This window comes from Babylonia areolata, chromosome 18 (assembly GCF_041734735.1).
Source record: "Babylonia areolata isolate BAREFJ2019XMU chromosome 18, ASM4173473v1, whole genome shotgun sequence".
NCBI lineage: Eukaryota > Metazoa > Mollusca > Gastropoda > Neogastropoda > Buccinidae > Babylonia > Babylonia areolata.
The window spans coordinates 58,016,545-58,030,471 of NC_134893.1; the positions used below are offsets into that span (position 1 = coordinate 58,016,545).

A 13,927-nucleotide genomic window follows, 5' to 3' on the forward strand; every position below is an offset into this window, starting at 1 on the left:
AAGTTTTTGGACGTTGCTTAACTCACACACACACACACACACACACACACACACACACACACACACACACACACACACACACACACACACGACGCACGCACACACGCTTTTGAAAAAAAAAAAATCCTCATGCGCTTTCCAACAGACTTAAACACTGGGTTACTGAGACTCTCCCTTTTTCAAGTTCTGCGATTGCCCATACGACCACTCCACTCCACTAAGCTCATGGTGACACGCCTGGAAACCTCCAGCACACTGCGAGGCAAAAGGATTAAAGGAAAGAAGAAGAAGAAGAAGAAGAAAAAGGAACAGTCTACAGTAACATATACGGACAAAATCACTCATTTGTGAAGGGAATTGTATACCCTCGCACCACCGCATAAGGTGCGGTCAGTAACATAACAGTCGATCCATAAGTTATAGGCAGGGGGAAACAGTTTTTTTTTTAAAAATCTACATAAAATAAGCACGAGAAAGAAATAATCAATTCTATTTATTTATTTGTTTTGTTTGTTTATTTACTTATTTATTTAACTGTTTTGTTTATGTATTTTATAGTACGTTAATTACTGACCGTATATATATATATATATAGATATATAGATATATATATATATACATATATCCCCCTCCACCATATATATATATATATATATATATATATATATATATATCCCCCTCCCCAGTAAACATGTGTTCATTTATCACCATTATTGTCTCTTTTTTTTGTGCGCTTAGAGTTGACTTCATCAAGATTTTGCGCCTTATAAATACTGTTATTATTATAAGTGGTAGTATTTTTATGTGCTAATCAATTATCTTTTATTTATTTATTTAACTTATTTATTAATTTGTTTTTTTTTATTTTTGATATTCAGTTTAATTTTTTTTTTCTCAAGGCCTGACTAAGCGCGTTGGGTTACGCTGCTTGGCAGATGTGGTGTAGTGTATATGGATTTGACCGAACGCAGTGACGCCTCCTTGAGCTACTGATACTGATACTGATACTGTTCCTGTGCACGTACGTTTGCTGCTACGCATGAATGTGTGTTTACTGTATCCTACTGCACTATATATCGCATTATCCTACTGTTTGTCACAATTAACAGATTGGTCTTAGTCTGGGTCTTTTTCATGTCAAAGGCAACAGACTGATCTTTATGAAAATCATCAGTCGGGCTGCTGTCCCCGACTTAAGGAGAGTGTGTCGGAATATAGTGCAGCTCCGCCCTTTATTCTGTCTGCAAGTTCACTTGTTTTCCTATAAAGGCGAATACTTCTACAACATTTTGACAGGGTCAACCAACCCTTTTCTTGTCGCAGTGGGTTCTTTCGCCGTGTGCGCTAACTGCATGCAGGCTACACACGGGACCTCGGTTTATTGGCTCATCCGAATGACTGTTGTGCCCTGGACAACCACTTGATTAAGGTCTAGTGCCGGGAGACCGCGAAGATATTTCCCGTGGGTGTGGCCGGCCCGGATCTGATCCCCTGCCCTCAGATTATCTCGCTTATGCAGACTGACGTTTTACCACTTGGCTACCGCCACACTGTGTACATGCGTACATGTATGTCAGTGGTCGTTGAAGTAGGCCTAGTCTTGGAGTTTGCCTCTGTCCGCTGTGGTAAGCGATATAAGATGGGGGGAAAATAAAGCCCGGGTGGAGGGTGAAGATAGAAAGGCCGGGGGAGGATCGGGGGGAAGGGGGTGCATGGGGCCGGGCTGGCTCAGGAGAACCGTGAGTGGGGGATGTGTGTCAGTGCCACAGGACTATCGAAGGCAGAGAGGACGGGGACGTGACTGTGTGTCCGTGTCTGTGTGTGTATGTATGTTTGTGCATACGTGTGCGTCAGTGAGTGTGTGTGTGTGTGTGTGTGTGTGTGTGTGTGTGTGTGTGTGTGTGTGTGTGTGTATGTGCGTGTGTGTGTGTCAGTGAGGACTGACGTGTACGCGCGCGTGCGCGAGCCCGCGCGCGTGTGTATGTCTGTGTGTGTGTGCACGTTGTGTGTGTGTGTGTGTGTGTGTGTGTGTGTGTGTGTGTGTGCCGGTGAGTGTGTGTGTGTGTCAGTGAGGACGTGTGTGTGTGTGTGTGTGTGTGTGTGTGTGTGTGTGTGTGTGTGTGTGTGTGTGTGTGTGTGTGTGTGTGTGTGTGCGCGCGCGCGCGCTCGTCAGTGTGTGTGTGTGTGTGTGATCACTAATTGCAAAGGACTATTATATCATTGAACTGGTAAACTGGTAGTTACACAGCAAAACATGAATGTTTGGAAATGAAAATATGGAGAAAAAACCCCCACAAACAACAACAATAACAACAACAACAACACTGAAAACAACAACAACCCCATTTATATATCGGCGACAACGATGTCATCAAATGTAAGGTTATTATAATCACTGTCATCCACGACAATCGAAGACAATGATAGCAAATGTACGGTTACCATAATCACAACTCCAGGTTTTATTGGGTTTTTTGTTTGTTTGTGTGTGTGGGGTTTTTTTTTCAAGTCAAAGCAAATCATTGTGGAGTAGCGTGTGTGGGTCATCCCACATACTTTGGAAACTCCTTGAAACTGAAACTGGAACCTAAAGTTATTACCATTAACGACAACAAATAACGATAAATACAACTATTCTAGTTGCCATGACTTACTGCTTCCACTGCTTTCTTCACCACCTTCGTCATGATGTTTTCACAGCTTTCAAGGGAAGTCACATACGAACGAACAATGTTAAAAATGGCAGAGCATTTATTATCTCTCTTGAATTCATACCTTGCACTTATGTGTGGTCGTTTAGTTTGAAAATAAAATGTAACTGTTCGATTGAAAATGACAATTTGAGTTTCGTGTTACTGTCAGCTGCGTATATGTGTTCTTTTAATAGTTACTGAACTGTGAATTTGTGTGGCTGCACTTGGAACACACGTTGCTAGGCAATGGCTTCGTGTATTTTTCAAGTCGTAAGCGGCAAGACGGACAATGCGCATGCTCGTGTGAATATAACTGAGGGAATATGGGATCGAAAGTGGCGTCCATTTGTTTTGGTTTGTCTTTTCAAATGCAACTGCACACTTTCGTCTTCACGCATGTTTTCAAAAACGGTGGCTGTGTTGAGCAACAGTTTGACTCTCACGGGCGTACGCCTTTGTTGAAATAAGTGTTGCTTACATCCAGTCATTAGATAGATTCACCGACAAGAACTTATGGTGATTCGACAGTCATGAAACAGAAAGTTTAAATTGAAGAGCATGACTTGAAAAATCGAAACTTGAAATTTCTCCCCTCGTTGGGCAGTTTACTCTGTTTTGTTCTGGTGTTTTGGGGCGGATGTGTTGTTGTCGCTGTGAAGAAAGGAAGAAGATGTACCAGAGCGAATTTTACAGTCCAGCAGAAACGGAACAGCCAGGCAAACCATGACCAGCAGGCACGTCAGAAAAACAGTTCCGTTGGAAATGTGAGTACAAAAGAATGCATGGAAGGGATATTGATCATACGATATTGATCTATTTAGAAATACAGTAGTATATGTGTGTTTACTTCTTTTGATGATTTTGCTTTATTTTGCCTTTTGCTGTCGGGAAAAAGTGTTCTACCATGACTATTGACAGAAGGCTTTGCTAATCGGACAAAATAATTATGTATATGTGCAATTACTTTTTATTTATTTGTGTGTGTGTATGTGTGTGTGTGTGTGTGTTCTTTGATGATGAGCTGTTCTAGGGTAAAAAATCCCATTGAGACTGCAGGGCTTTTATTCAGCTGTCTGAAGTATTTTCACCATTACTTTTTTCATCATATACAACAGACTTTAACACCGACAGATGCTGCAGCATTAATTCATTCCCATGTGTATAAAAGCAGTTTATAGTGTGCACATTTCACATTTTTCAGAAGTTACTCCCATATTCGAAAACTGATATATGAAAATGAAGGCATGCATGCATACACAAATCATTTGAATGCAAGCACAGACTCACACACACTAGGGTGCACACACACACACCCACACACACACACACACACACACACACACACACACACACACACACACACACATTCTCAAACACACACTCACTCAGACACACACACATTTGCACACACAAACACACACACACACACATTCTCAAATACACACACACTCTCACTCACAAACACATGCACACAGACACACACAAATGCACACACACACACACAAATGCACACACACACACACACACACTCGTATGTTCTGATACAGAAATTGAAATTGAATGAAGTGTCAGAGAGAAACAGCGTGTGGGGCCATGGCTGTGAGACTGATTTTGTCTACCTGCAGGACTGAGTGCACACATACTGACATAGTGACACACACAGTGACACTCAGTGACACACACAGTGACATACACAGTGGCAAACACAGTGACACACACACACACACACACACACACACACACACACTCATACACACACACACACACACACACACATGCGCCCAGACACACACACACAACATTACACACACACACACACACACACACACACACACACACACACACACACACACACACACATGTATGTATACGTAAACAAACACACTCATTCACACACATATATGCATACGCATGCACACACGCACGCACAAAACACACACACACACACACACAAAGGTACACAACAACAGCAACAACAACAACAACTATAATAATAACGATAATAGTAATGAAAACAAAATAGAATAGAACTTTAAGAAAGGCATGACATACTGATTCAATGATAAGTAAATAATATCACAAATGAAGTGGAAGTCTCACAAAGTGAGCCTGTCATTTGATGATAAAGATAATTCATTACATATTAAAACTTGTACGTATGTATGTATAAATATATATATATATATATATATATATATATATATATATATATATATATATATATATATATATTATATCTAATCAGTAATGTAAAGCAAGCAGCAATGTAAACATACACAACCACTGATATATATATATACAACATATATATATGGTGATGATGAAGAAATATATATATATATATATATATATATTATATCTAATCAGTAATGTAAAGCAAGCAACAATGTAAACATACACAACCACTGAACGAGTCTTGAGTGTGTGCAGTATATTTTATTTATATTTTTCAGCAAACAAAACTAACCGAAAAGACAATTTATATAACCTCCCAGAGCAAAAGACACTAGTTCTTACATGTAGAGATCTTTTATATATATGCGGGGAACAAGAGAGAAGAGAATGTGTCAGTGATTGTATGCATTAGTTATTAGTTGCATACCAGTGTAGCTTTGGGTGCTTGATTGGCTCAGTCGGTTGAGTGCCAATCTTGCGGTCAGTGTTGTCAGTTGGAATCACAGACACCCTGTAGTGAAAAAAGAAAATGGAACACGTTTGCAGACTGTCTTATCATGCTGTCCTTCTGGTGGTGTCAGCTTAGTGTTAGATATAGGTCTCATCCCCCCACTTTCACAGAATGGTTTTCACACATTTTAACAACCATCTCCACATGTTTTCAAGATTATTTCCACACATATTAACAATTTCTACACATTTGAACCACCATTTCTATGCACATTTTAACCTCCATTTCCACACACAGTTTAACAACCATTTCCACACATTCTAAATAAGTTCTATTTCAACACACATAACTACCATTTCTGCATATTTGAACAATTTCTACACATTTAATTAAAGAATCATTTCAACATATTTTAGCAGCCATTTGAACAACCATTCCCACATACTTTGACAACTATTTCCACACATGTTAGTATACATTCCACACAGTGTCTGTCTGGGAGTAAAGCTGAAATCATCGTCCAGCATGGTGTGCACACTCCATTAATTTCTTTCGCCAGCTTGCCAGATTGTAATTAGAGACCGTGAATGAAAATAACCCATTGTGTTTTGCAGGAAGTATTAAGCTAAGCTGTACTCTATAGGATATTTGGACTTTTGTCGATCGATGGACATGCATGGCTGACCTTTACTTTAGTGTTTCAGTAGTATATCACTATATGAATCCCTTGCTAATTTGTCACAATATGAATTACTTTATCTTACCCTTTTTTTTTCTTTCTTTAGTTTATCCCTCTCTCTGTCTCTCTCTCTTTTTCTCCCTGAGACCTGTCTGTTCCACTTTGTCCTTTACCCCACTCACCCCAATAATCTCTGTATCTAGTGTCTGTCTCCTTTGTCTTTTGTCTTCTCTGACCTGCTGTTGTGTATATATATATGTATAAATCATTTACATGTATGTTTTTGATTATCTGTCTGTCTGTCTGTCTGTGCCAGTATTACAATCTGTATTGTTGTTTGTATCTTGGTATTGGTATGTCCATCTCATGTGATATGTCTGCCTATCTGTTCGCAGTGCTGTTGTTGATCTTGTATAGATCTAACAAGCAAAACAAAACAAAACAAAAATACAACTAAAATGTGTGTGTACCAACCATATGATATAGTGTGTTACATGTATATGCGGTTCACCAGGACGTTCTCCTGAATTTTAAAAAGAAAAGAACCCTATCAGCAAGGTTAAAAACTGTGTATGCCAGTCTATCTGTCTATATCTATCTATCAGCAAGGGTGAAAGCTGTGTGTACCAGTCTATCTATCTGTCAATGTATCTGTCTGCCTGTCATTTCTTCATCATCACCATATTAAATTGCCTTTCTCTGTCAGTCACACCCCTTCTTCTACCATCCATCCGCCTGTCATCCATTAAAATTTTGTCTTATTTTGATTACCTGTTTATCTGTCAGCAAAAGTGTAGATCTGCCTGTCTGCCAGTCTGTTTCTGTCAGTATATCATATGTGTCTTTCCGTCTGTCTATCTGATTCATCTGTTTTTTTCTTGGTATGACTGTAGACCTGTCCATCTGTTTGCTTACATGACAATACACTGTCTATAAACAATCAATCAGCCAGGGGCCTGTCAGTGACCCTGACAGATTAGGAATTTCCCAGAAGGACTTCTAGATCCAGATGTGATGCAGAATTCTCCATCACTTTCCAGTTTCCCAGTTCCCAGATTTAACTCCAGAGCTGGTTGCATTTCTTCAGTGCCATAGATTCACAGTAGTGTCTTGTCGCTCCCCAACCAACCACTCAAATTAATCATCTATACTAGTTTATGTTCTTCCACAGAACAAATTAACAAATACTGCGCAACACTCATCATACAAATCATAGATCACAATACCTAAATGATACTCATACCATATCACAATACTTAACACAATTATCACAATATTTGAAAAAAGTCCCAATGCTTAAAACCAGTCACATCTTCGCTGTATAAATCCCCAGTGCAGCAAATACGGAATCAGTTCAAACCCCCTTCTGACCCGGTACCCCCCCCACCCTCCAAACCCCATTACTGCATGTTTGAATTAATTTGAGGTCATTCCCCGTTGAGAAATGTGGACATGTCATTAGAAACATATATGTATACTGTAACAGATATAGACAACATTGGTGCAGCCACTACTCCCCCCCCCCCCCCCCCCCCCTCCCTTATTTTGACTGGGTTTGTAGAAACTGAAAGAGGTTCAGGTCAAAGGTCCCATCGCCTTTTTCGATCACCCGGGCAGTGAATTCACATTGACTGTGTGTCTAGGGCACGGCATTGGAAGGTCGTATCCAGCCCTCACTTTCTGCCGTTTTAAACCTGCCCCAACCGGAGTCAGGAGGCCATCATTCATACCTGGATGGAGTGAGGAAAATCCAAGTTATAAGTACGTGCCTTTCCAAAAAGACACATTCAGCACAGTGCCTAAACGGGGCCACGAACCCTGATCACTGCACGCACGGTAAACATGCAGTGGGTCAGCAGTCTAACGTTTAACAAGAGAGGCAAGGCCTTCAAGACTCACTTGTGATACACTTAAAAAAAAAAAATCCAAGCTTTTTATGTGTTGAGTATAATTTCAAAATGTAATGTTGAAGATGAGAAAGATCAGTTTAAAGCGAATTAAGTCCCCTAGCATTAATTACAGAGTAATTTCCCTTTTTTTACCTCTGCACCAAAACGTTTGCAAGATAAATAAAACTTCCATGCTTAGCAAAAGAAGTTCCTGTTTGAACAAAAAATGATAGTAATGACTGCTCTTGTTGTTGGGTCAAATATCAGATCAAAGTGCCAAGTTTAGAGAATACAAAAAATATAAATATAACAGTAAATGCAGTTTGCATATAATTAGGCTTCATTTTTTATTTTTGTGCCCATCCCAGAGGTGCAATATTGTTTGAAACAAGATTACTGGAAAGAACTGAATTTTTCCTATTTTTATGCCTAATTTGGTGTCAACTGACAAAGTATTTGCACAGAAAATGCCAATGTTAAAGTTTACCACGGACACACACACACACACACACACACACACACGCACAACCGAACACCGGGTTAAAACATAGACTCACTTTGTTTACACAAGTGAGTAAAAATGACGCACAGTAAAGAGTTTCACCCCTTCGGAACACACGTACACATGCACATACAGAGACATGCGCGCGCGCGCGCGCACGCACCCACCCCCTTTAAAAAAAAATCATTTTATTTTATTTTATTTTTTTAAATTTTTTTTTGGGGGGGTCGTGGGAATCCTTAATCCTGCCAATTTAATGGCACCCGTAACTGAGATTCAGGGTAGCATGCTGCATTTCGTTCACGATCCAAATTCCAGGGCTACATTTTTGGCCGAGGATCTGCCATGCAGTCGACGTGTCTGTCGATGTATATGCCCGTCTGTCTCATCTGCCCCACTCTCTCAGCTTTGCTATGCACTTCACGGTCTTTGACATTTAAATTTATACTTAATCATGTAAACTTGATGTCACAAACATGTGAACACTTATGTGTTTCCAATTTGTGCATTTGTTTGTTTGATTTCAGTCATATTGCACTCTTTTTTCAACCATGAAATGACCATTTCGCTGTCGGCAGGGGAATAAGCAGCATGATTTCACCACTGCTTGACTTCAAAAGAATGGATATATGTCAGCCAACAGTTATGAATATCACAGTTTTGTGTGAGTGAGCACTCATGCAATAACATTTGTAATCCCCCAGAGTATTATGACGTTTGAGATTCTCAGAATATGCGCACCGCTGACTTAACAGCAGTGCACTGGGTAAAAAGGGGGGCAATGTGATATTCCGAGTTATGAGTGTTTGGATCCGACAGTTAGTGGCAGTGCGCTGACAGGGCTGTGTGTGTGTGTGTGTGTGTGGCACTGTCTGTATCTGTCTGTGTGTGTATGTGCGCGTACACGCATGTATTTATGTGGTGTGTGTGTGTGTGTCATGTGTGCCTGCCGTGCGTGCTTGTGGCGCGCGCGCGCGTGTGTGTATGTGTGTGTGTGTGTGTGTGTGTTTGATCAGAGCCAACCCCTACCCCCAACCTACCCGCCCCTCACTCCCCCACCCTTTTTTTTTTTTTTTTTTTTGGCTACCCATAACGCATGACAAGGCGGGGGTATAGTAGGCAGGCTAGAGGAATGTGCCAACGTGCTAATTGAAGTGGAAAACAAAAGGCAGGGGACTGGAGATCGAGCAAGAGAGGGTTTGGGGGGTGGGGGGGAGGTGAAGGGGGGGGGGGGGGGAGCGGTTCCTGGGAGCATGTGCGTGTGTGGTGGGGAGAAGTTCTGCTCGAGCTCGGACAATACAACCCAAAAGGCGGCTTTACCAGTCCAGGCAAAGCCAAGCCAGAAGTAGTAGTATTACCAGAAGGCACTGCGGGGGAAAAAAAAAAAAGAAGTAAGAAAAGAAGACGAAGAAGGGGGAAAAAAAAGAAAAAGAAAAAGCAGCTGTTCTGGCACCTTGCTGTTGTCGGTGCCTCAGGCTAGGTAGGCCCATTCGATCTGTTGTTCCACTTTGCAATAGAGCTTTTTTGGGAGGGAAGCCGATCAACTACGTTGTGCAGCGTCGTTTATTGAACAGCCTATACATGTATAGCTCCGTGTGCGTGTGAGTGTGTGTGTCTCACTCAACTCTGCAGTGTTGTGTGTGCGTTAGTGTGTGTGTATATATACATGTGTGTGTGTGTGTGTGTGTGTGTGTTGCGAAACGGTTAGAAAGACAGACTGCTTGTGCTGGATACACTCGCAACTCGATCACTTCTTCTGTCAGTTCTTCTTCAGTCGTGGCTGGTGGGGCATGTGTGATCCTGTGGTTCCTTACTCTACTGGCGCAATGTGAACAGGAATATTTTGGTTTATTGCTGTGCGGGTGTGTGTGTGTACTCACACACTTTATTATTATTATTATTATTTCTTTTTTTTTTTCTTTTTTTTTCTTGGTATTGTTATTATTATCATTGTTATGTGAGTATTTGCTGGGGGCTTTCCTTTTGACAGCATGGTCCATGCAACGAGCTAGATCCGTAGCGGTTTCGTGCTGACACACACACGTTCTGTGTTGAGAAGATATAATACGCGAGGGATTTGTTGTTGTTTTGGTTTGGGTTTTTATTTTTCCCTGGTGGCTTCAGTCTCGATCGTATGTTTGTGTCTTCTTCTTCTTCTTCTTCTTTGTCGTCGTCGTCGTGGGAGGTGGGCTGCGATTCCCACATTCACTCGTGTACACGAGTGGGATTTTACGTGTATAACCGTTTCTGTTCCCGCCGTGTAGGCAGTCATATGCTGTTTTCAGGCGCTGCATGCCGGGCATGTTCCTGTTTCCATAACGCACCGAACCCTGACATCGATTTCGGGATACTGATTTTTAACGTGCGTGTTTGACTTTTCTGAATGCATTCAGACACGAAGGGGGTTCTTTTTCAGGGAATGGCAGGTCTGCACATCTGTTGACGTTGGAGGTGGAAAAATTGTGCACCCTTTACACACCAAGCGCCGAGACCTTCAGACTGAAAGTCCAACGCGTTAACCACTCGGCTCTGGCGCCTGTCTGTTTTGTGCACCGATCTCGTCTTTCTTTTTGTTGTCTTTTTATCTGGCTTTTCTTCTTCTTCTTCTTCTTCTTTCTGTATCCTAAAGACCACCGCTATCTTGATCTTCTACCCCAGGTAGGTTGCGGTAAGCGTATATATATATATCTATAGAACTGATGTTCTCACGAGTGCGCTAATGGCTGAAAAAGGGTCGGTTCGGTGACACGTTAATATTGGCGTCGTCGTTTCTGCATGGTGGATTTTGCGGGGTGGGTGAGGGTAACGGGGAGTGGATGGGTTAAGAGTGGTGCTGTTGTAACTTCTATCTCCTTGATGTTATCTCATTTACCTACCCTCAGAGACCCCCACTTCCCCTTCCCCGCACCCTCTCCTCCCCCCGCACCCCCCGCAACCCCTCCCCCCTGCCCCGCCCCCCCCCCCCCCACCCCCCTAAATTCCCCCAACACTACCCTACAGTAGGCGTTCCGTTATCTCCTCCGAGCTACTATTGTCTTTTTCAAGCGTGCTTGAGTAATGGACGGGGCCTTTGTGTTAATAAGATAAAAAGCCACTCAGTGGCTGTGGTTTTTTGTTTTTGTTTTCAGGGGTTTTTTTTGTTTGTTTTAATCTTCCTCAAAGGCGGTATGGGTCTTAGCGAGGGACTTCAAACACTGGGGATTACTTCATCTGTTGGCTGCGATCGAAGAGACAGTGACAGACCGTAGCTGAGAGTCCCTTCTGGCTGTTTGCAAGCCCAAGGCAGGCGTGTTGGATTTGTATTTGATCCGATCGACTCGGTGGGACTGGAGGAAGAAGGAAGAAGTGTTTGGTTTATTTATTTATTTATTCATTTATTTGTGTGTTTATTTTATTTTATTAACGTTTTAAAGCGAAACAATACTTTAGTGATATCGACCGGGAACTGTTGTTTATATATATATATATATATATATATATATATATATATAAAGAGAGAGAGAGAGAGAGAGAGAGAGAGAGAGAGAGAGAAGATATTTGGTGGATCAATGTGAACCAGACTGTTGTGAGAAAAGACACAAGCGTGTGCGACTGGAAGCTGTTGGTCTTATACGTCGGCTGCTTTTGGTGTTTTTATCCATATCTATTTTATTGTGTTATTTACCACTTTCATCTTCTGTCAGTTTAATCCGCTTCGCACTTCGGATAGTTATCTACAGAGAGAAGGGTAGGGAAAAAAAAGAAGAGAGACTTAAATACATGGCGTTTTGTGTTACATCTATCTTCGCCAGAACGTCAGAAACACACACACACATACACACACACACACACACACACACACACACACACACACACAGGGAGAGAGAGAGAGAGAGTCTTACATGTGCACATATGTGTAATGTGCGGTTTCTCATCTCGTCAGAAATTCAACAATTCTGTAGGTGTGTAGAATGCATAAATGGTAGAGCAAATATGTAGATAAATAGGCCTTAGCATACAGATCGTCGCACGCAAGAATGCATCCCAAAAAATGTATTGTATGAACAGCAGCGGAACTGTACCATTGTCATCCACAAGATGGAATCAGCACTCTGGTTCAACCAAAGCTTCAGGACCATACACCCGTATAAAAGATAAACAATAGATACAAGAAAGGCATAGTAGAATATGAAGAAAGACGTTTAGTGTATTTGTTTTGGACGTCCAGCAACAATCCCGTTCCAGATGTCGGTCGCCAAGCGTCTACAAATATCCGCGGCAATCTCTGAAGCAGATTCAGCCGTCTACGTAGGTACTGCTGCTAGAGGTGATGTAAGCGTTCACAGCGGACGATCATAACGTGTGAGTTTGTGAGGATCCCTGACGATAATAACGTATGAGTTTGTGAGGATCCTATACACAACTGCTGCGAGGGAGGCAAAAACAACACACTAAAATAACAAGAAAAGCCAACCAAACCCCCTCTCCTCCCATTAGCCCCAGGAAAGAACAACAGTGCACCCGTCTCCATATGAGGACGCATGTGTGTTTGTGCACGTGCGCACGCCTCCCGGGATAACAGCAGTGCGTCTCCAGTGAGGTGTGTCTGTGTGTGCGTGTGCACGCCTCCTCCCCCACCCTCCTTTTTGTGACAACCGCGCCATGATTCGTTTGGAGGTGGTGGGGTCCAGCGCCAGCCCCCGCGGGTCCAACTTCCTGGGCCGCCTGAGCCTCCTGGACAGTCGGGAAGGGGGTGGTGGGGGCAGGCTGGGCACGCCGGGCTCCTCCGTCGGGTACCCTAGCGGCGCCGTCGCTGCCAACCAGTCGACGGCCACCGCCACAGCCACCGGCCTTGGGGATGCCCCCGGTCACATCGTCCGCCTTCCATCGGCGGGGCGGAAGAAGAAGGGGAGCAGGTGAGAGATAGGGTGGAGGGAAGAAGTTGGGGTGGGTGTGGTGGAGGGGACGGGGGGGGGGGGGGGGGTTGTTATGCGTGGGTGTTAGGAGGGTTGGGGGAGGGGGGGGGGCAGGTGTTGTGAGTTGTAGACTAGTTATATAGTTAGTAGATGGTGGTCATGGAAAGTCGGCGGAACTCGTACAGGTTTGATATACAGACACAGACTGAGAGACACGGACACACACACACACACGCACATACACACACGTGTGCGCACGCACACACACACGCACATGCACACACACGTACGCACGCATGGACAAATTCGAATGCACGCATATTGCACACGCACACACACACACATATGCGCACACACACGCACACACACACATGCACATACACGTGCGCGCACGCACACATACACACACATGCACATACACGTGCGCGCACGCATGGACAAATTCGAATGCACGCATACTGCACACGCACACATACGCGCACACACGCGCGCGCACTCTCTCTCACACACACATGCACATACACACACGTGCGCGCACGCACACACACATACACGCGCACGCACGCATGGACACATTCGAATGCACGCATACTGCACACGCACACACACACATACGCGCGCGCGCGCACACACACACACACAC

The 13,927-nt window shown here is 43.1% G+C and overlaps 1 protein-coding gene across 5 annotated transcripts in view; it reads left to right on the forward strand.

The window, feature by feature from the left end:
• Positions 1–3,022: 3,022 nt before the first annotated feature.
• The window catches only part of LOC143292944 (protein FAM149B1-like), a 64,990-nt gene continuing 54,085 nt past the window's right edge, over positions 3,023–13,927 (forward strand). Inside the window, exons 1-2 of one of the 5 annotated variants that reach the window (XM_076603658.1) lie at positions 9,859–9,972; positions 12,437–13,284. In XM_076603658.1, coding sequence (XP_076459773.1) covers positions 13,031–13,284 — 254 coding nt within the window. In that variant the 5' untranslated portion in view covers positions 9,859–9,972; positions 12,437–13,030. Of the gene's footprint in view, positions 3,458–9,858; positions 9,973–11,557; positions 11,735–12,096; positions 12,117–12,436; positions 13,285–13,927 lie in introns of those variants that run through there. The other 4 variants (XM_076603655.1, XM_076603656.1, XM_076603659.1 and 1 more) reach the window with 4 other exon arrangements.